Consider the following 24,418-nt stretch of genomic DNA (forward strand, 5'->3'; position numbering starts at 1 on the left):
GGAGAAGAGGTGCAGGTGTGTGACAGGTACCTTCCGAGTGGAACGTGCTGGAGAAGGAGGGGGAAACCGATACCATAGTGGTTGGAAGTGCTGCCTTGGGACCCAAAAGCTGCAGGTTTGAATCAGAGTTGCGGTACCCTGGAGGAGGGTACATAGCTGCATAAATGGGTAAAAAAATTATGCGTAACTTAACATTGTAAGTTACTTTGGATAAAAATGTCATATATTATTATTAGGGGGTGCGGTGGCACAGTGGGTTGGACCGCAGTCCTGCTCTCCGGTGGGTCTGGGGTTCAAGTCCCGCTTGGGGTGCCTTGCGGCGGACTGGCGTCCCGTCCTGGGTGTGTCCCCTTCCCCCTCCGGCCTTACGCCCTGTGTTGCCGGGTAGGCTCCGGTTCCCCGTGACCCCGTAAGGGACAAGCGGTTCTGAAAATGTGTGTGTGTGTGTGTGTGTGTGTGTATTATTATTAATTAATAAATGTAATTGCTCACTGCACTACGGGTGTACATTTATGATTGTGTTGAGGTGCAAGTATATGTGACAATAAAATATATTATAATACTACGGTTAAAAAGTGAGAATTTCCTGTAAAACAAATGGAAAAGTCCCGCCAGAAATAACAAAGCATGGATTTTCATTAGATCATTAAGGAAATAAGTAACTTAGCTAAACGTAAATAATAATAATAATAATAATAATAATAATAATAATAATAATAAACACATGTACTTGTACAGTGTTTAAGTGCTCCCAGTGATCTTGACATCTTGCATGTAGTATAGAGAATACAGCAAAAAGACAAAAGTCTAATAGACGGCATGTTTCAGACATTTAAAAATATTAAATTATATAAGTTCCATTAAATAGTTTAAAAATAATTCTATTTATTTATCCTCCAGGTGCTTTTGAGAAACTAGAAATTAGCATTTTTTTTCCTAAAAGGTCAAACTCAGATTTTACATACAACAGCAGAAAGCAGCATAAACATGAAGCTCTTCTTTTTTTTCAGCCAGACAGCTCATTTTTGGCCCAAACAAATCTCTGCATGTGATTCTCTGAATTCAGATGTTATTGAAGTGTCACTGATTTCTTTGTGTCCCAAGTCCCCATGGGACAATGACTCTCAAGGGTCACATAAATGACTTGAACAGACAGTCTTTTGTGCACCAGCCTGGACACCAGAGCGCAGCAAAACATCTCCTCTTAATAAAGAGGGAAAGATTTTAACCTAATGGGACCCTTTGTGTTTTTCATCTTCATAATTAAAATGTATATTAACATGTGGTTTGTGAAAAGATGGCAATATGGTTGTAATGTTTGCAATGTTTTGCCATCAGGGTTATTATCAAATGATGTTTGTGGTAATGTGAGCATTCCTGCCCAATTAGTGCAATTTGGCTGGAATTTGACCATAAGATCCTGCCTGTGTCTAAAGGGGGATTTATGATATCCACACTGGGGCGTTCTGACATTGAAATGAGTTTAGCATTATCTTTCATATATGACTGATTTCACATTAGTGTAGTGTGTATTGCTTTGGACCCAAAGATTGTAGGTTACAATCCCACCTCCAGCTGTAGTACCCTTGAGCAAGGTACTTGCCCTGAATTGCTCCAGTAAAATTACCCAGTTGTATATTGTATAAATGGGTAAATAATTGTAGATAGCTTAAGACTGTAATGTTGCTTTGGAGAAAATGTCAGATAACTATAAATGCTGCAAACAGCATTTTCACACACACACACACACACACACACACAGACACACACAGAGTCTGAAACCACTTATCCCAAGTGGGGTCGCAGGGAGCCGAAGCCTAACCCGACAACACAGAGCACGAGGCCAGAGGGGGTGGGGACACACCCAGGACGGGACGCCAGTCCATCACAAGGCACCCCAAGCAGGATTCAAATCCCAGACCCACCACAGAGCAGGACCCGACCAAACCTACTGCACCACCGCACCACTGCAACCCCCAACATTTTCAGACTATGAAAAATTTTCAAACAGTATACTTAGATTGAAAGTATTATTTTATGTAATTATATTTTTCAATTTTTTTTCTATGTAATTGGAGGTCTCAGTGGTACGTGAAACCAGTGCTGAAATGGATTTTTTAACACAAAATGAAAAGGAACTTCGCACCACTCCATCTGTTGAAGGCTTATACATGTTTTTTTTTGATGTTTAGGGAAATAGTATTTGAGATCAGCAGTTAAACAGTATTAGGGGACTGTCTGCAAGCATCAAAGGCCCATTTTCTGGTATTCCTTTTTGAAGTTAAATAGAGGGAAGTGTTATTGTGGCTTTTACTGCATATTCTTACAGAAAAAAATATTTGTTGGAAATGAGTGCAGCGCTGGATTCATAACTCATGTTCTCAGTCAACGCAAAAATAAGGTGACCAAAGGATGACTTAGACAGCAGGCAGGCAGAAAATCAGTCAGTGAAGAAATTAATATGACATATTGTGTTGAGATTCAGCCTTTAGGTTATTAAGAGACATTTTTAACTGTTGCATCATTCTAATGTAGTGAGTTATGATATGATTATGAAACAACAAAATGAAATGATGCATGGTCTCCACCAATGAACCATGACCAGAAAAAAGAAAGTGACACAACAAAGACTGAAAGCAGCTACAGTGAAATTCAATCATAACTTAGACCTGTCAGCTAAGTCTAAAAATATTAGTATCATCTTTTCTATTCAGGAAGAAATATTTCAAATGAAATGCATCTTTTGTTATTACTCTAGCAGTTACAGTATACATAGGTAAAATGAAATGTACTGCCTCCTCAACTTATGAATATCCGTTCAATTATGAATTATGAACTTCACTGCATATGATTATTACATTATTCTAAATTGTGTTATTTTTAATGTGTTTTTTGGGTGATTTATTTTTCATTGATTTAGTTTTTTGCAGAGGATATGACTTGTGATCACTGGCATTTACAGCTTGTGGCTATTGTTTTTAAGTGCTGGTGAGTCTAATAGTGCCAAGTAATAAGTGAGGATACCATGGTAACATGGGGACCCAAGTGGACATGATAAAGCCGAGCACAGTAATAAAGATGTGTAAACATCTTGTGGGAATTCATGACTGTGTATATCTGTTGTTAACATTTACTACATTTATTCATTTAGCAGACGTTTCTCTCCAAAACGACGTACATCTCGAAGAACAATAAAAGTGTGTCACACCAACAGAAGGGGAGATTTGTATGTAGACAAGTGACTCTAGAGTGCAGTCAACTTGTCACATTCTGTCACGATCTCTGGGGAACAATACTGTAACTATCCCCGTTACGGAGGGGTGTTGCGTCCGAGCGGGAAAACATGCTCATTGTAAATAGTTGTGGGTGACGGGAATTGTGGGAAAAATGTGAAATGGATGTCCAACCGTCACGGGGACTAACAGGGCTTATAAAGAAATTGGTGCCTGTTGGAGAGTGTGGAATGTGGGTGTAGGGTGTGGGTCCTTGGCTCAAGATGTATAGTAATGACGGTTAAGCTCTGAGGGGACAAAAGGAAATGGAACAGAGGTTCAGTAGCTGTGTAACGAAGGTTCTGAGGAGAGGATAAAAGAAGCCTTTTGGAACTCAGCAAGGAATGTGCTTGTGCCTATGGAGTTTGGAACAGAAGGTATGTGGATTGCTGACTCCTGCTCCTGCTCTTGTACCCTACATCAAGGTACTGGATTTGCCCCAGTAAAGTTATCCTGCTGGCTAAAGAGGTAAATGATGGTAAGGCTGGATGAGAGCAGGAAGCCTGCGAGGCCACATTACATCACTACAGTTGTTCCTGTGAGCGATGGCACACCTGCTCAGGGATGGCGGTCATGATGACTCTGCCGTGTTGTCCTGCCTGACCAGCATGACTCATTTCCATTCTCCTTTATCCCAGAGAACATCCGGTCTTCTTTCAGCCATGTCCCACAATCTACTCCTCAGAGAAACTAAGGCTTATTTTTGCTTTCAAGAGCAAGCATTACATTGCAGAAATTTCAGATGAATGGCCTATGTAATCCTCCACATGGAACTAAATAGTGCACTTAATTTTCGAGTAGAATTTTTGTTTAGCCTTCTATCCCCTTCAAATAAAATTCTCAATAAAACGGAGTAGAGAATCCAGTCCTGATTCAGGAGTCCCAACACTGCGCCGTTACGTCCTTCTGTTGTAATTCACAGAACATCGCTGCCATCTAGTGGTCAGAACGCGAATAACCGCTATGGTTATTTACTTATTTATTATACAGAACGTATATCAACATTATATTTGACTCTCTTGTACTCTTTGTGTTTATTACAGTAATAAAAACGCGTTCGGTTCTGCCTCCTGCTTTTACCGTGTCTGAATAAATATGTTAGTGTAATATAAGAGCCCGTTAGGAAGCGAACTTTACACAGTTGGATTGGTAATTTGCATATTGGGGCGGGGTTATTCCTATATTGCGTAATGAGGGTTATTTGACTGATTAGTTGTTCACGGCCTCTGCTGTTTAAGTGGTTTTACTATCTGTTGCATGGGCCTTTACCCTGGGTAAGGTACACTTTACCTTTGCTCTCCTGGCTTCCACAGTGTTTTCAATACCCTCCTGGTGTTTTGGGGTGTTGATCGGTGACAAAAGTAGACATGATTATGGGATGGATCAGTCAACAGAGTTAAATAAGAGTTTGTGGAGTTTTCTAGCCTAGGTTATTGATTTTAATTAAGCTTAAAGTTTGTCAAACATTACATAAATTTATTACATTTATTTGTTTTCACTTGCAACTAGTTGCTCATACATTTAAATTATTCATTTAGCAGAAGCTGTACAGCAGGGCACTTACTACTGTATCAGCGCGGGGTAAATACCTTGATCGGTGGTACTGCAGCAGGAGGTGGGATTCAAAAGAGTCCAAAGACAGTAGCGTAACCACTACGCCACCTGCTGGCCCATTACAGCTCTGTTTGAGGTTTTTAGGGAAAGCTTCGTGAACCTGTAAACAAACTGATGTCCTTCTGTATGTTTAACCCCTTTTTGATGGCGTGTCCACTTAAAATGATATACTGATGTGTCAGTCATTGTGATGCAAGAGGGGTTTGGTGCGGAGTCTGACCAGCCGGTGAATAGAGGGACATATCGACTGTGTCGGCAAGGTGAGGGAGCAGCGCAACTACATGTAACAACCTGCTACTAGGAAGACAGGTGCTGAGTACAGTATCGCAGTACCGCAAAGGTGCAATAAATCCGAGCTGTAATAGAAAAAATATCAACGATTAAAGTTCTAGATGCATGTTAAAGTATAAATGGTATAAATATACCATATAAATAGTGTTTTAAGGCCAAAGGTGCTTTTCAAACCTTTGCGAAACCCTGACTTGAGCAGACGCAAATCAGGCTGATGAGAGGACAGCGCTCCGTAAACACGCGTCCACAGTGAGGCGGGACCCCTGGTAAAGTGACTTTCCCGTTTGCACATCCCAGGCTGCTCTCTGTACGCCATTTTTGGAAGCATAGTCTGGGGGCCTTCGACTTTGCCGTGACCTTCCCTGGTGTGACTTTTCAAAGCACATTAAATCACAGCAACTCTAACATACCCCGAATACTTGTTTTTGTGCGCGGCGTGACCTGGACCAGACTGCATGTTTTAGATTAAATCATGCCAGATTTCTTTAAAAAAAAAAATCATAATGCACATCCTATTTGGAAACACAGTCTGTTTCCAAATAGGATGTGCATTTTGATTTTTTTTTTTTTTTTTTTGTCTGTCATAGTTATCTATTAAAAGGAATGGAAGCAGGGAGCATCACAGCAATGAGGTGGTGAAGTGGTGCAGAAAGCCTTGTACTCTAAATGGCCTGTAAGGGACCAGTTTGGCAGCATAAAATCGCATGTGAAAATAGATTTAACGGAAACGCTCGTGGCAGCCAAACGTCAAAGATCTTTGTACAGCAGTACCCTGGCAAACGTCACTAATCTGTGCAAAAATTTATGGCAATAACCGATTTAGACGTTAGCCAAGGTGAGCTTTTCCGTATAAATGTCCTAATCCGTGCAAAATTTTCAGGACCTTAATGGTTTAAGTCATTAACCATCTTTTAAAACGCCATAATACACTCTTTATCTACAATAAAATAATGTGAAAGTGAAAATAGTGACGAATAATATTTTAAGGTATAAAAATGAACTCATTACCTTATTGGTCAGGTCGGGTTCGACGGAGGGCTTGACAGAAAATTATGCAAATGTAATAAACGTGTTAGGTCTGATTGGCTGGAGGGAGTCTGGGCAGTCTGGAGTGAGGCATGCTGGGACATTTGACCCCTGGGGGGTACTGCAGTTGCACATGGGGCAGCCAGATGGGATATGTACAGTACTGGGGGTCTGTAACTTTAGTCCCACAGTAAAAAATGAAGAGTAGGAAAATGTTGCTCAATATTTCCTTCTGCGTGTAGTGCCATTGGATAGCGGATGCTGTCGCCATGGTGACCAATGATGATGTAATGGGGTTGTATATGTCTCGTGTACCATCCTTATGCAGGAAACGTGTGGTAAGGGGGTACAAGGGGCTCTTGACACAGATGCAGCACTGTGACGTCACCGCTCCTTGGTCCAGGCCCCATCACCATAACGTAATCCCTGCTCCCCCCATGGCCTCCTGTGTGGGAGCAGCTGACAAACTGTCCTCAGCCACTTTTTTTATTTTTACACAGCGGCTAGGAAGGCCTGCAGCTGCCCACGAAGAATTTATGTACGTGATGCAATCGCAGCGCTGCTGGGAATGCTGGCGTGGCCCGCGGCGCCAGGCTCTCGACGGAAAAGGGAGTCCAGCGCTTTGAAATAAGGTCGGGATCCACTGCCGTTAGTAAACCAAGAGCGCTGCCGTCCTCCAGCCCTTGGCTGCGCTAATGCGTTGCGCCTTCGCTCGGTACAGTCGTCGAAACGGTTAGATGTGCAAATATGCAAACGTTCCCCAGTTTATTTCTAACCGCGTTATCTTCACTTTCGGAAATAGAAAGAAAAGTGTCTGTTAAAACCGTCTGCTGAATTAATAAATCTGAACAGAAGACCTTGTCTATAACTGAAATGAAAATAACTATGCACAGTTTTTATCATTATTATATTTATTCAAAGTTTTTTCTCCAAAACAACTTACAGTGGTAGGTTTGTACACTAAGCTGCTTATACTGATTTGCCCATTTATTTATTTTAAATGGTAATTTTTACTGTATCAATTCAGGGTAAGTACCTTGATCAAGGATCCTACAGCAGGAGGTGGGATTCAAATTGTCTAACGGCTGTAAAAGTCTGTAACATACAAGCTATAAAAATTCTTTGTAGGACTTCTACATTTTATTACCTCCTAGCTAAAATTGAAAATAAAAGTATGTTGTCGCCGTCAACTCCTGCTCATTACTAATTGCTGTTCCAGTTTATTCCAGACAGGTTTGCTGTCCAGTTATTGGTTACTGATGCTCAGGACCACCAGAAATGAGCTGTAAACATTGTGGCAGTGAATTAAATTAAGGTGGCCCTAAAACCCTGCTCTGTTTCGGTCTGTTTTACTTCCAGCTAAAATCTTGTTAAATTTAGATAACAGACGTGAAAGTATAACTAAATGAACAAGAAAATGAGTGAAACTGTGTTGTGGATTAGCGTAATTGGAATAGGAGGCACGGTGGCACAGCGAGTAGCGCTGCTGTCTCGCAGCGCCTGGGTGGTGTGAAAGGACGTGGGTTCGATTTTTTCCCCCCTCAGTCTGTGTGGAGTTCGCATGTTCTCTCCTTGTTTGCGTGGGTTTCCTTTGGGTGCTCTGGTTTCCTCCCACATTCCAGAGACATGCTGTTCAGGTTCCCCCATGCCATAGTGTGTGAGTGACAGAGAGAGAGAGTGTGTGTGTTCCACTGATGTATGGATGAGTGACCCAGTGTAAGTAGTGTATCTAGCAGTGTAAGTCACCACAGTGAATAAGGTGTGTGGGCTGATAACTCTCAGAGCTCATCGGAAGTCGCTTTGGAGAAAAGTGTCTGCTAAATAAGTAAATGAATTTTGAAAATTCATAACTCAACAGTTTTTCATGCCATTAGGAACCAGTCTAGCAGTCATGCAGTTTGTAATTGATTAATGTGTTTCTCGTATGCGGTTAAATTCCTAAAGTTCAGATCTTAGTTCATACTTTTTATACATTGCAGTCACATTTAGTTTGTCTTTTACATAATAACAGTTCATTACAGGAAGGAAAAGCTATTTTGTGGCTTGTTTTAACAAATCGTAGACTTTGATTGGTCTGCAAAAAGGCTGTGTCCAGCGTAGACTACACCGCAGGGTTCCCCCCCGTTCGAACAGGTCCTACCACGAGCTCGCCCTTCCTGGAACGTGATCGTGACCCGTCAAGCTCGGCGCTCACATTACCGTACTGCTCTCACTGTAACAGAGGTAGACGGATGCTTTCCTCCATCGCTCTGTCGGACCGTTTCGACACGCCTGCACTGTGTAAACAACGGAATCCTCTCATGCCAAGAGCGCAGGTTCCAGATCTTTTGCATCTGCAGCTTGCTCTGATAAGCAGGTATCATTAGAACACATCAGTTATGCAAGTATTCTCACATTTTGTAAAGTGCAAGGCCTGAAACGGAACTTCCGTTACTGGTGCTCATGGGCTGACAGATAAATGAAATAAAGGCTTCTTTATGGCTATATCAAAAAATACATTTCCCACCCAAGTACTCAAAGATACGTCAGCTTTGCTTGCATTACGTTTGTTTGTTGATTCTTCAGGAGAGGAGATCAGGAGATGGAGAGAGAAGTGGGTCTGAAAGACATGGTTTTGAGACCCTTTCTGAATGCTCTGAGGGATTCAGCAGCTCTGAGGGATGGAGGAAACTCATTCGACCACATTGGAATCAAATATCACGTGTTGGCCCACCAAGGGCTTAGAGGTGGAGGGTTGTTAGTGCTCTGGTTTGGACATTGAAGGTGATATTTGCACCTTCAGGAAACTAATCCAGACGAATGCATGGTTACAGTAAAATCTGCAAAAAAAATAATTCATATGGGCTAATGGAAGAATTCCAAGATCCATTTTGTCTTCGGTTTCATTTTCACCATTTGGAGAAACCACCCTTTTACCATAGCTAGAGAACCTCCAGGACACCACAGTTGTCCATTTACAGGCCTCCTCCTTTCACCGCACAGCTGAGCTGTTCTGGAAGCTCCACGGAGGGGCAAAAGCGTGGCTGTGAGTCATGTGCAGTGGCTGCCATCAGTCTTCACGAGCTGCCCTTGACCCCCACCCATCCATGTCCTAAGGCAGCTGTCCTGAAAAACGCAATGTGGCCATTCAGAAGGCAGCCTCTAAAGGGCCATGAGTTCAGAGCCCAAAATAGCCCCCTAACTGCTGTCAGGAAGCCAGCATCACAGTTGGGGCCCCTCCCAATGCCAGGGAGAACCAGGTCAGCGTAGGGGGAGCTGCATCGTCTATCTTCTCGTGGAATCGGCAACGCAGGGTGCTTCACTTCGCTCTTGCGTTTCCATCAAGAGGTAAGAGGAACCATCTCGGTCCTTTCAGTTTGACGGTCAAAACGTCGACAGCAAGTCGCCGCGGACCTTTCCTGTATGGTCCGTATTTCGCTGTGTCCTGCGACGGGTTTCAGCCCCAAGTCAGAAACGTTTTGTTGAGGGCTACGGTGACTTTGTGAGAGGCTTAGAGCAAAAGCGCACTGCATTTTTAATTGAATTAATGGGATTTTTTCAGTGTTCTGCACATCAAGCTTCATGGCAATGTGTAAAATTGTTGACAGACCCATTACTGCTTATTGGAGACAATTTGCTGTCGCTCGAACGCAGCTTTCTGACTTTGGTGTGTGTATACAGTATGTCGGTATGAGACGGGGTGTGCGAGTGCACGAGCGTTTGGGTGTGAAATTACACACGTGGGTTTGTCCTGAGTCTTTGCACATGTCCGAATGACAGCCGGACACCTCAGGGCCAGGTCTCGGCAAAAGCATGATTTAAATGCCTTTTTTGAAATTCCATTACGCACTTTTAAAAACATAATTGTCCTGATCGGTAGAAACTTTACTGAACAAGCGTCTGCACAGGTTTGCTCATTTTGGCAGGATTTTTGGAGCATGCTATGTAAACGTACAATATGTATTTAATAGCTTTATGTAGGTTTGCCCATTGTGTGCTAGAGTGCTTCCAGGATAGGCTCCAGACCACTGAGACCCTAAGCTGGGAAATGATTATTGATAGTGAGTGACTGTGCTTTAGCAAGTATTATATAATACACACACACACATTTTCAGAACCGCTTGTCCCGTACGGGGTCACGGGGAACCGGAGCCTACCCGGCAACACAGGGCGTAAGGCCGGAGGGGGAGGGGACACACCCAGGACGGGACGCCAGTCCATCACAAGGCACCTCAAGTGGGACTCGAATCCCAGACCCACCGGAGAGGAGGACTGTGGTCCAACCCACTGCGCCACCGCACCCCCTTGCATTATATAATAATATGTGTAATATATTAAATGAAAAGTGTCATATGTAATATGGAGGAGTTAATAATGGGGAGACATGGTCTCTACCACCTTTCTGGAATAGTATCCCTTCTGCTTTTAATAAGCACTTTAAGACCTCGAATAGACAGTTTGCTGTAATTTGTATTATAGTAATTTATATTTCTGTTACCTTTCTAGGCAACACATGGATCATCCTCATACATTTTATGTTTTACTTAGAAAAGCAAAAAACGGCGGTTGGTAATTGGGGGGGAAAAAATACGTGGCAAGGGTAATATGATGCATCACTAAAATATTTGCTCAAAATAATCAGTCAAAAGTTTGTCTAATGTACTTCTAAGCAGACTGATCGAGGGCCCTTATTTTTAGCACATCTTATTTATTTACTTCTGAATCCATAGCAGCTTCATCTGCTGCACTGTTTTGTCAGGTTGCCCACGTGCTTGACCTACATTCTCGGGTGTTGCTTTATTTTGGGGAGCAGGAAGCGCTCGGGCCAAGAACTCGGCGAGCTTTGAGTGGCAGTTTGTCACCGAGCCGTCGTGGTTATGTGCACTGAACCTCTGCCGCCACCAGGACTGAGCTCCGTCCCCACATCTAACTCTTTGTGCCTCTTTTTCAGGCATCGTGCTTGTAAATTGAAATTCAAAGTAAGTCTTATCTAGTGAAATACAGTAGATACTTACTGGCAACTCCCTTAGCACAGTGCTGATGTGTTACGTGCACGAGGAGCTGATCGGAAATCCACAGCGATGAAATGGGGAGTAATATTTTTTAACGGGGGATGGAATATGGGCTTTCAGATACTCACTACCAGGTGACACGCCTCCACCCAAGCTCTCGGGAACCATTGCAAGATATGCTCCTTCCTCCCTTTCTTGCCTCTATCCTGCCCATGTCCCTCCTTGTTGACAAAGATTAAGAAGTTCTCCAGTGCTTTGTCCCCATAGTGTCCTCTAACCAGCATCCCATAGCTGGACGGTTCTTTCAAAAACATAAAAAATTACTGTAAAAATCACACGAGCTGGCCAGAGTGAGATGGATATATTCAGCACAAAATTAAAGCACAGATGGGAGAGCACACACACGAGTCATTAACGCTGATGAAGACATCCAGTCCAAACGCAGTCGTCCCGTTATCAAATTTAAAACAATTTGGCTAAGCTCACGAGCGATCTCCCGTCTTTCCTTTTATTTTTTTATATACCAGGGCATTTTAAGCATGCAAGCCCTTAACTTTATTTTTTTATACTGACTTGCACACATCTTCTGTTTTTTCACTATAATTTCAGTATTGTAAAGACGTGCGTTACCGTGAGTTTGGGCGGGAAAATGTTTATTGTAAATAGTTGAATTATGGGTAAAATGGAATTGTGTTTAACCGTTGTGGGGATTTACGGGGAATATAAGGAGATGACTGCTGTTTGCCAGTGGGAAAGAGGAAAAAGCCTGAGGGGCACTAAGCAGGCTGGGAAGGCTGGTATTTGAGGAAAAGTGGTCCTCGGACCAAGAACGTTTTTCCTTGTGTGCCGGTGCTCCAATAAACGCTAGCAACGAACGGGGTTTTAAGTCTTCTGGAACGCAATGAACACTGTGTCCTTCTTCGGTCCACCTGAGTGCAGCGTGCTACAATGTAAATTAAAGTCAGGGTTAATTTAGGGCTCTATGTGCAATGTCATGTTGCTTCGCTGTCAAAGAAATGCAACTTAAAATGAGACGCACAACTGCTGGCATGAAATAAACATCTGTGGAGAGTGTCTTAACATGTAGGAAGCAAGATCGATAAAAGAGTGCCTGGGTACACTGAGGCTCGTGTCCCTGAGGTGTCGGCACAACCGTTTTCATTAATAGCAGACTAGCATCTCATCCTGCCACGAGTGCAGCAGACAGGAGATCATTTCCGTTCCTTCCTGTTGCTGCGTTGTTGTGTCTGGGATGGATGAAGACTGCATGGTCTCTCTTACGTAGAGTTGTGCTCGTTGGGTGTGTTTTTGTTTTGTAGGCTGGTGTTTCTGCTTAGGAAAGTAGTGTCAGGTGACACAAAGAGGGTGCTTCTCCTGTGAGCAACAGTGAACGTGTCTTCAGTCACACCTGATGTTGTCTCCTTAACACTGTACAGGCGGTTCATCGGCTTGCAACGCGTGCGACTTGCAACAACTCGAACTGGACCATCCCATCAATGTTGTCGCGTTGTTTTTGAGTCCCGCCATTTGGCCGTAGCGTCTATCGGCGATAGCTCCATGTGCCGTATATCAGCTGGCCAAGCTGCTGACAGACACCCCTGCTTCTTATTGTTTGGGTCTCAGTTGGTGTTGGGGTGTTTTTCAGCGACTACATTTTATTTACAAAAAATTCTTTACTGAATTTTTCGATTTTGATTCCGTTCAGCTTAGACCAGCAAGCAAAAATGTGTGTTGAGCCAGACCTGTCCCTTTACCACTAGCAGGCACAAGGTACTGCGTTAAATGCTTACTCATGACTGGTTCTTTTCAACGCAAAGGCGAATTTGCCTTTTATCAGGGCACATGTGGGAGTGGCAAACTGCGAATGCTTTGCTTAAACAACCCAGCATCCCACAAAGCAGCAACTTTGTCTCTTGAAGGCTTGGCCTCTGGAAGCTGGTAGTCATACCATCCCAAAGGAAGTTGATATTGCAGGAGTTTGACGTTCTGTGGAATTTGGGTGAGCGCATTGCGTATTATCGTGGCATGTGGACACTCAGCGGCTCTAAATGTGACTCATACGGGGACGTCAACTCAGACCGCCTGGCTCACATGCGGTTCTGCTTTCACATGGTCACAGCGACTCTTTGGATTCTCTGCCGGGTACATTCTACTGTGACCTCTGCGAAGGACAAGTGAAGGGTATGGTGGCTGAATTAATGGTTGGATATTAAGCCTCAGCTGGAAGACAAAATGACACACGAGTCTCCCAGCAAAAGCATAAATGCAGCGTATGAGGCTCTACGCTGAAGTTGCCGTGTAAATCTTGGAGCAGCAGACGTGTGATCTTGGGATATGACACCTGAGGACACAAGGATGCTAGATGGTTGAGCTAGCTTCATAGAGTGGGAAGGAAAACAAGGTAAAGTTTGGAAATGAAGGCTGGTTTTACTGAGAAAATGGCCAGTGCAGGTGCTTGGAAGACCATGAGAAGTAATATCCTTAGGATTAGGGGTTAGGGGTTAATAGTCTGTATTACTGCTCTTTGTAGTGAAGGAGTTTTTGAGTGAAACTGGATTTTCTCCATGACGGTTAGGGGTTGTTATAAGGGATAGGGCTTACGGTTAAGGTTTGGGGTTTGAGGTTAGTCTTAGGGGTTAAGGTTTGAGGTTAGGCGTTACTGTTTGACGTAGAGCTCAGGGTTGGGGTTCAAGGTTAGCAGTCTACAATACTGCTCTTTGTAGCAGAAGGATTTCTTGAGTGAAGCTGGATTTTCTCCATGACAGAGTGTCGCTGTGTTGTGTTTGTGTTTCTGCAAAGAGGAAAATGTATTTATATGCTGATCTAACTTTAACAGATGACTCAGTGGCAGCCATGGCTCACAAGTCACTTCTCTTTCTGCATGTGGACTTTTCTGCATGTGGATATTGCTTTGGAGTAGTGGTTTTGTCAAAACATGAATTTGTGATTTATTTGTTTGGGGAGGGTTTGCTCTTTTTGTTTTGTCTACGGTGGGTTCTGGAGTGAAGGTGCTGCTGGGAATGCTTAAGGTTAGGAGTTGAGATCCCCGACAGGCAGCTGTAAATAAAGTGGTGGGTGACAGGTCCTTCGGGGCTGTTGTCAGAGTTTTTGTTTATAGCCTGGTTCTGGATTTCTGATTTTCCTCTCTCTCTCTCTGTCTCTCTCACTCACTCACTCACTCAGCCTCGCTCTTTCTCGCTGTACTCCACTAGGTCACATGTTCCAGTCCCACTTGCTTTTTGATAACATAACAGGCTGTATTACTGGGGCTATACTTTAGTTTTACAGTAACTTTTTGAGATTTCACGTAATATCGTTACCTGGAATGCCAATATAATTAAACAAAACTAGGAGAATTCCAATGTTCAAATATTCTTATATTTAAAAATGCAATTATCAACAAATCAATGTGTTGAAAAAAGGCAAATTACTATATATTCATAAATAAATTTTAATTTGAAAGAAATGGAAAAACATTTTCAAAAAATCCTTGAAATCCCCCCTTTTGTCCCCATAGTCCCATAAAAGCAGCTGTTCATCTTAATATTTTAACTCATTTACTGTATTAGGTCTCATATTTTAAGTATAACTATAAAGTTACAAGGTTTTAATTTACTCCTTTAGTGCAATGTAATGCTTTTGTAATGTCGAAAGTGGTGCATCAGTGTTAAGTGTTAATGCCATATGGGAAGGTAGTTTTCTCACGTGTGTTGGACATTGTTTGTCCTTAGGGGGTTTCAGACAATGCTGTGTTGCCCAGAGTAGTACGGTTCTGCAGGGCTGCCACTTCACTGTCTTCCCTCAACTCTTCCTGTGCCCGCACAGGACATCTGCGAGGACATCTCAGACCATGTGGAGCAGATCCACGCCCTGCTGGAGACAGAATTCTCCCTCAAGCTGCTTTCCTACTCGGTGAACATCATTGTGGACATCCGCTCGGTGCAGCTGCTGTGGCACCAGCTCCGCGTCTCCGTCCTCGTGCTCAAGGAACGTCTTCTGCAGGGTCTCCAGGACTCCAATGGGAACTACACACGACAGACCAACATCCTGCAGGCGTTCTCCCAGGACCACGACGAGGTACCACATCATACGTATATGTATACTTACACACAAATGTGGAGTGTTATACTGTGATTGTGTGTTTAGATGAATCATTTGTGCACTTTCCATCTGGGCTTAGAGTCCAATGGAGGGGTCGCACCCTCTGCCAAGCTTGGTTGTTGAGCCCCCGCTGAACAGGGGAGCCGTGGAGATGGGGAATGGCACATCGGTAGAAATAATCTATGTGGAAGCATGGAGGTTTTTGGGGGTTTTTGTATTCATTTCACAATGGAAAGGTGGATGCAGGCAGGATTTGGTCTCCTGAAATGCTTGTCTCTTGAAACGAAGCTTTTACAAAACTCCAAATACATAAATATTTATAGTAAAACACACCGACATGCACACGTTCACTTGCATGTGCTCATAAACTCACAGATGTATGTATACAAGTGTTCAAAAATGCGTACATGTGTTATGTATATCTGTGAAATGATTTATCTGCTGCCAAGACTTTGTGAGGATTATCACAGTTAATTATGTCCTTATTACTTATTAGTAAAACCATACAGTGGAAAGAGGAATGATTTCTTCTCATATGCTACAAATGAACAGATTTGTGGTCAGTTTGAATGTCAGACTCAACTGTCCATGGCCTCCCAGGTCACCATGTCTAAACACACATTGGTGCTGTATGGCATGTTCTGGAGTGTAGACTGAGAGGATGATGATTTTTTGCATCTATCATTCAAAGATCTGGAGGCCTTCCTTCCTGAAGGACTGTCCAGTATCATATTGTAGCCAGTTCAAAGCTTTTATAAAAGTGTATTGTGAAAACCATGTAAATGCTTGACCAACTATTACCAAAAAAATTTAACAAAGAGACTCAATGACAAATTCTTAAACAACAAATCGGAACCCTAAGTTTGGAAGGAAAAATAATTTTGCTGTAAATGATCCATTTGATCAGTCAGTACAACAGGATATCAATGGCAGCATCAGATGTACAATTTCATAAAGCGGAACAATTTTAACAAACTGTCATTTTTAACAGCATTAATTTATGTTTGTATAACACAAAAATTCTAAGATGATACAAAACCATGAATAAGCACGTTCCGAAAAGATTGCTGTGAACTTGCACAGCACATAACTGGCATCAAGAACTTGTACAGCAAGTACTGTGTGCCTTAAGTGACATATTCCACATGTGATGGTAATGAGCCGAGTTTCCTCAATAACACACTTTTACACCCCATTTGCCTTTTTGAATTGTACTCCAGAATTATCCAGCTAATGAGTGATGTTTCAGCAAACACATCAAATCCTGTGAACTCGAAGCAGCCAAGTGCTCGCTGTCTGTTCAGTTAGTCTCTGCTGTTTTAAAATTACTGTAAAAGCATGTTGCCGGGAGCAACTTCCACCCCCACAAAGCCACTGGGAGGCGTTTGCTCATCACGGGGCACTTGGGGCTCTGCTCCTCTCCGCCCTGGCACAAACATTGCGTGCTTTACAAACACACTTCCTACCCACGTAGATATCTGGAATGTTCTCTCAACACTGCAGCGAAGGAATGACATAAAAACAATGCCGGTGTTACTTTTTAACCCTCATTCATATACTTGCAGAACTGACAAAAGAATCCGATCAAATTTAATGCCAAAAAAAGCTGCAAAAACAGAAAAAAAAATGCTCTTTCGTGACATTATCTATTATGATCTCATGGTAAGGAATACATTGAGGCTGCTGTTTTTTTTCATAATTTCTGGCATTATGAAGCGGCACATTTGACCAAAAAAAGTACCAGAGATTTTGGCTTGTTGTGCTGTAACTGGGACTCCATCTCACAAACCTCTATATGCCTGTTTAAATAATTCTAAGTTGTTGCAGCATACAGTACATACTGTATAATACCTTCTTTTTTTTTTAAATGATTTAAACTGACATGCACAAGGTTTGGAAAGGGAAACAAAGATTAAGTCAAAACTTTGGGAAGGTTTACTAGGGTCTAGAGGTTGCCTAAAGGCTATTTCGGATTTTTTGTCATAATGTTGCGTGCATTTTAATTTTTCTTATTTGTGTCACTGTGTGAGAAGAGCGCTCTATAAAAATGAATTGAAGTGAATTAATTTATTTGTGAAAACACAGTTCAGTATGTCTAGTTATAATTAGGATTTAAGACATGACTTCACTGTCTATGCTGTCCGTCTAGGCTCGGCTGGGCACCCTCACTGAAGTAGACGATTCAGGCCAACTGACCATCAAATGCAGCCAGGACTACTTCTCTCTGGACTGTGGCATCACTGCATTTGAGCTGAGTGACTACAGTCCTGGTGAGGAGCCAGAGGGCCACAGCCAGGGCCTCGAGGCCCAGCACCGCTACGAGGAGCTGGAGCCAAACTTCCCCGAGCTCATCCAGAGTGTGGGTCTGCTAACAGTTGCAGCCAAGCACTTGTCCTCCCAACACAGTCAGGAGGCAACTGTAAAGGAGGATCCCGGCATTATAGGGATCCAAACGGTTCCTGAGCCAACCTCCAAAGACCACCCAGGCAAAATACCCGTGGAGGATTCTCCCTCCTCATCTTCATCGCACAACAAGACTCTCCATCCTGAGAGTGCTTCTGCAAAAAGACCGATCCAGCACTGCATGAACTACAACAAGGTGTCCCCTACTCAGCTGTCTCCAGCTAAAAAGTGTATGTATCCCGAAGACTTGTCTTGGGACAACAAAGCATCCCTACTCAAACAAGCCCCACAGATCCCTTTGCTCCAGTTCCAGGTCAACATGAGTCGTAGCACCCCGTCCCTCCTGGACCTTCCGGACCGATCAAAGTTCTGGCTGGATCTCACTTCCGTGTATCCGAATGCCGTCAGCCAGTCTTATGAGAGCCTACAGGTCATGAACGGCAGGGATGAGCAGGCCAGTAGAGAGGTCCCCTCTCGCTCCTCCTTACATAGGAGGTCTTCAGAGTCTGGCCAGGCCAATGACCGCCTAGCCTTTCTCCCATCCAGCTCCAGCCCCCAGGGAAGGTGCACGACTGAACCCAAACAGAAGGATAACGGATTGACGATAAACTCTGTGAATTCAGAAACTTGTGACGATGTATCCAAACCTGAACCAAAGCCACAGAGCCCTGACACTTCCTCCTGTGCCCTGGCCTCGCAGATTGTTCCTGATCAGAATGCCCCACTGTCTCCTGGTGCCAGTCTGAACGAAGAGCAGTGGTTTGGCTCCGACGAATACTTAGCATTGCCCTCCCAGCTGAAAAAGACAGAGATGCTGGCCATGAAGCTTGAGTCCCTCGCCAAGGCCCTGCCCCAGAGGCCCGCAGAGGAGACCATCCAGGATGTGGACGACTGGGAACTCTCTGACTTGCACTCTGAATGGGACAGTGAGCAGCCCCTGCAGACTGGCCGCAGGTGTGACAGAGCCTTCCCTCCCCGTTTCTCACCCACATCATCCAGCGAGATCGCTCCCTCTCTTGACGAAAGCATCGAGTCAGGCCCTATCAGTGAGCTTTTGTCAGAGGACGAGGCGTACTGGAACGCTGGCGAGTCCCGCAGGACGGACAGACCTTCCTGGCTGAGTAGGAGCCCTGCGACCGAAGGTGAGGCCGGTCCACACAAGACTCTGATCCAGCAGCTGTTGGAGGACATCCAGCACCAGGAAAACGACAGAGAGATATGGAGAAAGATTGAGGTACTGCTCCAAAATACCTTTTCTTTAATTGCTCTGCTTTAGGCCTAAAATATGAAAAAGACAGAAGCGATTGCATTGCAAAACAGCCAATGCAGTAGATGAATTACTCATCAGTTGCAACACCAGTGCTACTTGTGTAGGTTATTTATTTTCCCACTCAGCTACTTAATGGGCAATCTTTCCCTCGCATTGTAGACGAGGTGACAGTGGAAGTAGTTTATGCATCTCCTGCAGTTTTAAATCTACTTTGAACCGGATTCTGGCAAAAGATACAGGCACTTGATTCAGAATACAGTATCATCTGAAATGTTATCTGTTACTGCTTTAATTTTAAAAATTCCTCTTGTGTATTTATAGCATAACCTAATTAAGATTTGTCACAATAACCAATTTCATAGCATAGGTCCAGCCAGACTATATGGCTGTAATCCTTAAGGCTCACAAAGATCTCTGACCAGTTTCAGTAGCTCAATTTTAGTCTATAAAATTTTTTTCTAAGCGTCAATCTTGGTTTACAAGCTGTTCAGTTTTCATCCTTGTGGATGTCACGCAGTTCTGATTGCTTGTGATATTTGCCCTAAATGTTACAGCGCCCCCATGTGGCATCAATTTGTCCTGGTGGCAAGACGGCATTTTCCACATTCTCTATGTATACCATACGAAAAAATAGCAACACAGACTTCACTGAATATTGGAGGCTCCAGCACATATATTATTGACATCTTTCAGTTATTCACCGGTAAATTGCTAGTTATGCTTGTGTGAAAATAATGAATTCATTATTTCTGTAGTGATTTGATTTGATTTTACTTGGGTCTTTAGTCTCTATTTTCCATTCCACAATTTCTATCAGGCGTCAGAATATGTACTAAAGGGAAAACGTACAGTCGTAATGATGAGAAAATGATTCGGCGTTCCAAAGTGTGTGGGGATCCTCAGCATTCTCACCTCTTACGGCAAACCATTTCAGATTTTGAGCTCTAGTGCTGACTTTTTGTTTCAGGCGATATCGCCCAAAAGAACATTCGTCACATTATTAATATACACAGTATTATAGCTACCACAAATTCCGTGACTTGCGACGCTTTAATGGTGAATGTCAAGGTGGAGAATGCGAGATGGGAGGGTTGGGAGAACTCAGGATGAGGCGCTGAGGCGCTGAGGCCTCCTCGCGGGGTGCCATAAAGCAGGGTGGGTGGAGCCCGCCCCCCCGACACGGCACATGTCACGCTCGGGGCTGATTGATTACATTAACATGCCGGCCTCCGGAGATGACTTCATCCTCATGGCAACAGACAGCTGGCTGCTGAAGGTTCCACCAGAGGCCCATCTGAGGCCTAGCCATGTGTGACGTGATGAGCTCTCCTTCCATCTCGCCCTCCCCCACCTACCCCGGGAAGAGGCGCGACGCGGAGAGAGGCGGGGAGGGGATTGCTCTTTCATTCCTCGCCAGCCCTCAGACACAAATTCTGACATGCTCCGTTTATGCATTTCCACTACATATCTCCTTGTGATTGAAAAAGTATCTAAAAGAATATGTAAGATGCGGAATAATTTGCATACAAATCATTTGCTCTGAGAGCTGTTGACTGTTGACAGCTGTCTGAAATTGCTAAAGTGTGAGAACTGTTCTTTATGTATGATTTAATTAATGTAATTTTAATGTAATTGCATTGAATTATATTTATAGTTGACATTATGCATCTAGGAAATATCTTACCTTCAGTCCATCTCCGTCCTCCAGCTTCCTTCATTTCACTCCCAGGCCCTGGGATGTCAAAGTAGTCATATTTGCAGCATGAATATAGTCCTTTGACTGCGATCGGTTGTTTGGACACAGCATCTTGGCCGTGTAGGAGACTCGGTCGCTCCCTTGTATTTGGAAGAGCAGCACCGAAACGTTCATCCACAGCTGGTGGTTTGAGCTGCGAACATCATCTCTTCCTGGCAGCCAACAGCAGACAGCGACGGGCTCGGCTTTCAGAGTCACAGCTGGACTGGCCGGCTTCCAAGAGCATTTGTACTCCAAAAACTGTAGAAGAAAAAATATTTTCATTGCCCTTATATATTTTTTGAATTTGTAACAGTGATTGCAATATGATAGTTTTGATCTGAACACAGCAGGATGTGCCAAATAGTATCGCGTTATTATATTATTGTAACGCAGTTATTATTATGGCTTCAGCTAGAAAGCCTTTCAAGTTTTTTGCCTGATTACTTTGCACCCTGCAGGAATTCTTTTGCAGAATGTGAAAAGAAGTTAAGCTACAAGAAAAGCGTTGCTCTGCAGTATTTGAGCATTGAGTGAGTGAGTGAGTGAGTGAGTGAGTGAGTATTTTAAGGCTTTTTTTTTTTTAATGCAGGCATTTTTGCGCGTACGCAAAATAGCCGTTATTTACGTTTCCCCCGAAACACCTGTATACCCGTGGTTCATCCAAATGGAGGGAATGGTTTCAATCTGCAGTCTCGATTCCGATTTTCAACAATAGCCGTATTTCTCGGCAGCAGGTGGCAGTAGAAACCCGTAGCAGATGAAGGAAAGCTCGTCTGAAATGCCCTCAGTGGTGCAGTGCTGGAATGGGAGCGGTGCTCTGGCCCTGTAGGGACTGGTGTGTCTGGGAAAAGGGAGAAGAAGTCATGTATGTGCGCAAGATGGCAGTGGTGGTATGCTGGTTTAGCAAAACCTTAATCTCACTCGCGCACAACAGAAACCGGCCTTTACTCATTGACGCAACGGAGGCATATTTCGAGAAGGCCAGTGTTCGAGGATCTACACGTTTACAAATAACAGCTTACAACTACCAGTGGGTAACAATGAAACGTCATCCGGCGTGTGTCATACCTTCGGCCTACCGTCCGGGATACGAGGCCTCTTCTGCCGCTTTCTTGCAGAGGTAAGAATCCACATCCAAGAGGGCTGAGGGAAGGTGTGCTCAAGTTGTCGAGGCCTCGCACTCCTCGTATTTTCCTGGAACCCGATTCCGGAGACGGCGGAGCCTCCGAATTAGGAGGAACAGCTTTGCTTCCTTCCTGGCGACACAGCGGGCTCTTTGTGAAGATACTTCGAGTAATGAGAATTGGCACGAGTTTTAAGGAGCTAAAGAGGTCTAAGAGTACCTGCTCTGGGGTGTCCTGCATGGGGTGCTGTAGGAACCCAGAGTGCCCCAGCTGGTTCTGCACACCATCCTCTGCTGGGACTCCTGGCATGAGAGTTGTCTTCATTCTTCATTTTTGGTGCTTGGAGCCTCCTGATCTTGGTCAGGATGTCAAAGTTTCTCAGCATTAGAGAGGATCCAGTTTGCGGAAATAACGGTTTCATCGCTTTTGCTTGCAGATGATAATATGTCACAGTTTGGCTGTTGATGGTGAAATGTGACTCGCTTATACAAGTCAGCACCTCCAGCCCTGAGGTTATAGATTCTTCCCAGGAGAAGGTGCCTCGTTCTCCCAGGTGGAGGGATGTAGATATGGTTTCCTGAGTAAAGGTGGGGTAGATCAGGACTTTCCTGCACAGATTAGACCAGCGGCTACATCACGGTAGCACCATACCACACTGTGGTGGTGGAGATTTTGGTGCACCCACTGGTCCACATGTCCATTCACAACTGCGCTCACCAGCTTTGGGTGGTGGCTGAAACGATGGGGGACATGAAACTCTGGACATGAGGCTCCTCTGCAGGGTGGCTGAGAAGTCTGAGGAGCTCAATGATGAGGGAAACCCTTAGAGAAGAACCTTCACACCTCTGAGTCAACGCTACGACTCCAGCGCTGTCCGGGGGGCGTGCTGGAGCGTAACGCAAAGCCGTACCAGGGTATTCCTTGCAAACAAGCAGGATTTCAAGAACACAACAAGCGGAAAAGTGTGTTTCATTCTCTAGCGCAACAACAGTCAAACTGCATGAAAAGAAAAACCCGGAAGTTCAAAAAAAAAAAAAAAAACTCCCCAGTACCTTAAACCTTCATTTCTAACTATGAAACCTGGAAACAAAATGGGCATCAACAGCAAAATAAAGCTTTTTGTAACCTAATTAGCCACGCTGCTCTTACAGTACGAAACGATCAGTTCTCGTGCAACACTGGTGCCAAACATGGAGAGCCTAGTCAACGCAATAATCAAGACGAGTTATTTGGGGTCTGAGATCCAGGACACAACCAGGTTGGATAATATGGACAGATTCTCTCTTTGTGTATAAAGGAGGAACTGGAAGACATTTAGCCTTCTGCTATCATGGCTCTTTACCAGGGTAAACAGTTTGGAAAATGGCTGTACTGATGAAAAAAGTAATTAAGGATTTTCAATAATCTATGCAAATATAAAACCTGGAAATTTTCCTCCTAAGATGTTTGTTTGGCAGAATATCTTAAACCATCTCAGCTTCCCCTTACATTTGTGTTTAAGATTTGAACTTTGTATTTGGACTTTATCAGTGATATGGAAGAAAATGTTGACTCATTAGGCCACACTGAAGCATATTTCATAAATAATATTGGCAATTACTACTTGTCACATTGGAATCATATTGGAATGAATGAATGAATGAATGAAGGGTCTTAACCTGGCAGCATGACATTCTTTTATAAATCCCCATTACATGGTGTGAATGTTTTATATGTGTATATGGAAGTTCAGTGGTGGTTTTTTTTTTTTTTTTTTTTTTTTCCCCTCCCCCTTTAATAGTTTACTATTTTGTTACATATTTATTACACTTGTGTAAAATGCAGAAGAATAAAACAAAATTTTTGAAACTGAAAATGTGTATTGCCATATTAAAAATCTGCTTTAGTTCTCAAATCGCCACATATAGCAGCAAGTGTTTGTGTCATTGACCTTGGATTTATGATGTAAATTAAGGATTTAGTATTGTAAATTTTACACTAATTTTTGCATTTGCAGATTTTTACTCATTTTTTTCCCTTCATTTACCATAGTAGCCACTACTGCTTTCCATCATCCTATCAAACATATATTGATGTGGTTTGATCCCTTTTCTCCTTCTCTCTAAAGCACAGCTGCTCCTGGCACTGGAGGTTTTTCTCCAAACTTCTGTGTTTGATTGTTTTGCTCAAGACTGTCACCAAAAACTGATGTATCGATCTGAAAATCTGTGTTCCAGAACTTTGTTAACAAGCTCGACAAGTTCATCTGCTGGCTGCAAGAAGCCCTGGAGACCACTGAGAACTGGACACCCCCGAAAGCAGAGGCGGACAGCCTCAAACTGTACCTGGAGACGCACCTGGTGAGTGAGGCACGTTCCCCTGTGTGGGCAAGGCTGCGAACACGGGCAAACCTGGAACTCCGCCCGAACACCGACACGACGCCAGTATAAATTCCATCCATAAGAGGCCTGATGTACACTCACCTACGGTGTGTCGTACGAAATCATCACTGCTGCATAAGGATTCCTCTCACTTATAGCTCACATTATATGAGAGCTTTAGGACTGCATTATAGCACATCTTCAAAAGGAAAATTCTTAAGGTTATGA

General features: G+C 43.6%; 1 protein-coding gene across 1 annotated transcript in view; it reads left to right on the forward strand.

Annotated features, from left to right (window-relative positions):
* Positions 1-24,418, forward strand: part of akap6 (A kinase (PRKA) anchor protein 6) — a 140,043-nt gene that overhangs the window by 18,909 nt on the left and 96,716 nt on the right. The window contains exons 3-5 of the mRNA XM_029250634.1: positions 15,020-15,271; positions 17,445-18,932; positions 24,047-24,169. Coding sequence (XP_029106467.1) covers positions 15,020-15,271; positions 17,445-18,932; positions 24,047-24,169 — 1,863 coding nt within the window. The remainder of the gene's footprint in view (positions 1-15,019; positions 15,272-17,444; positions 18,933-24,046; positions 24,170-24,418) is intronic.

The sequence above is a fragment of the Scleropages formosus genome, chromosome 3 (genome assembly GCF_900964775.1).
Source record: "Scleropages formosus chromosome 3, fSclFor1.1, whole genome shotgun sequence".
NCBI lineage: Eukaryota > Metazoa > Chordata > Actinopteri > Osteoglossiformes > Osteoglossidae > Scleropages > Scleropages formosus.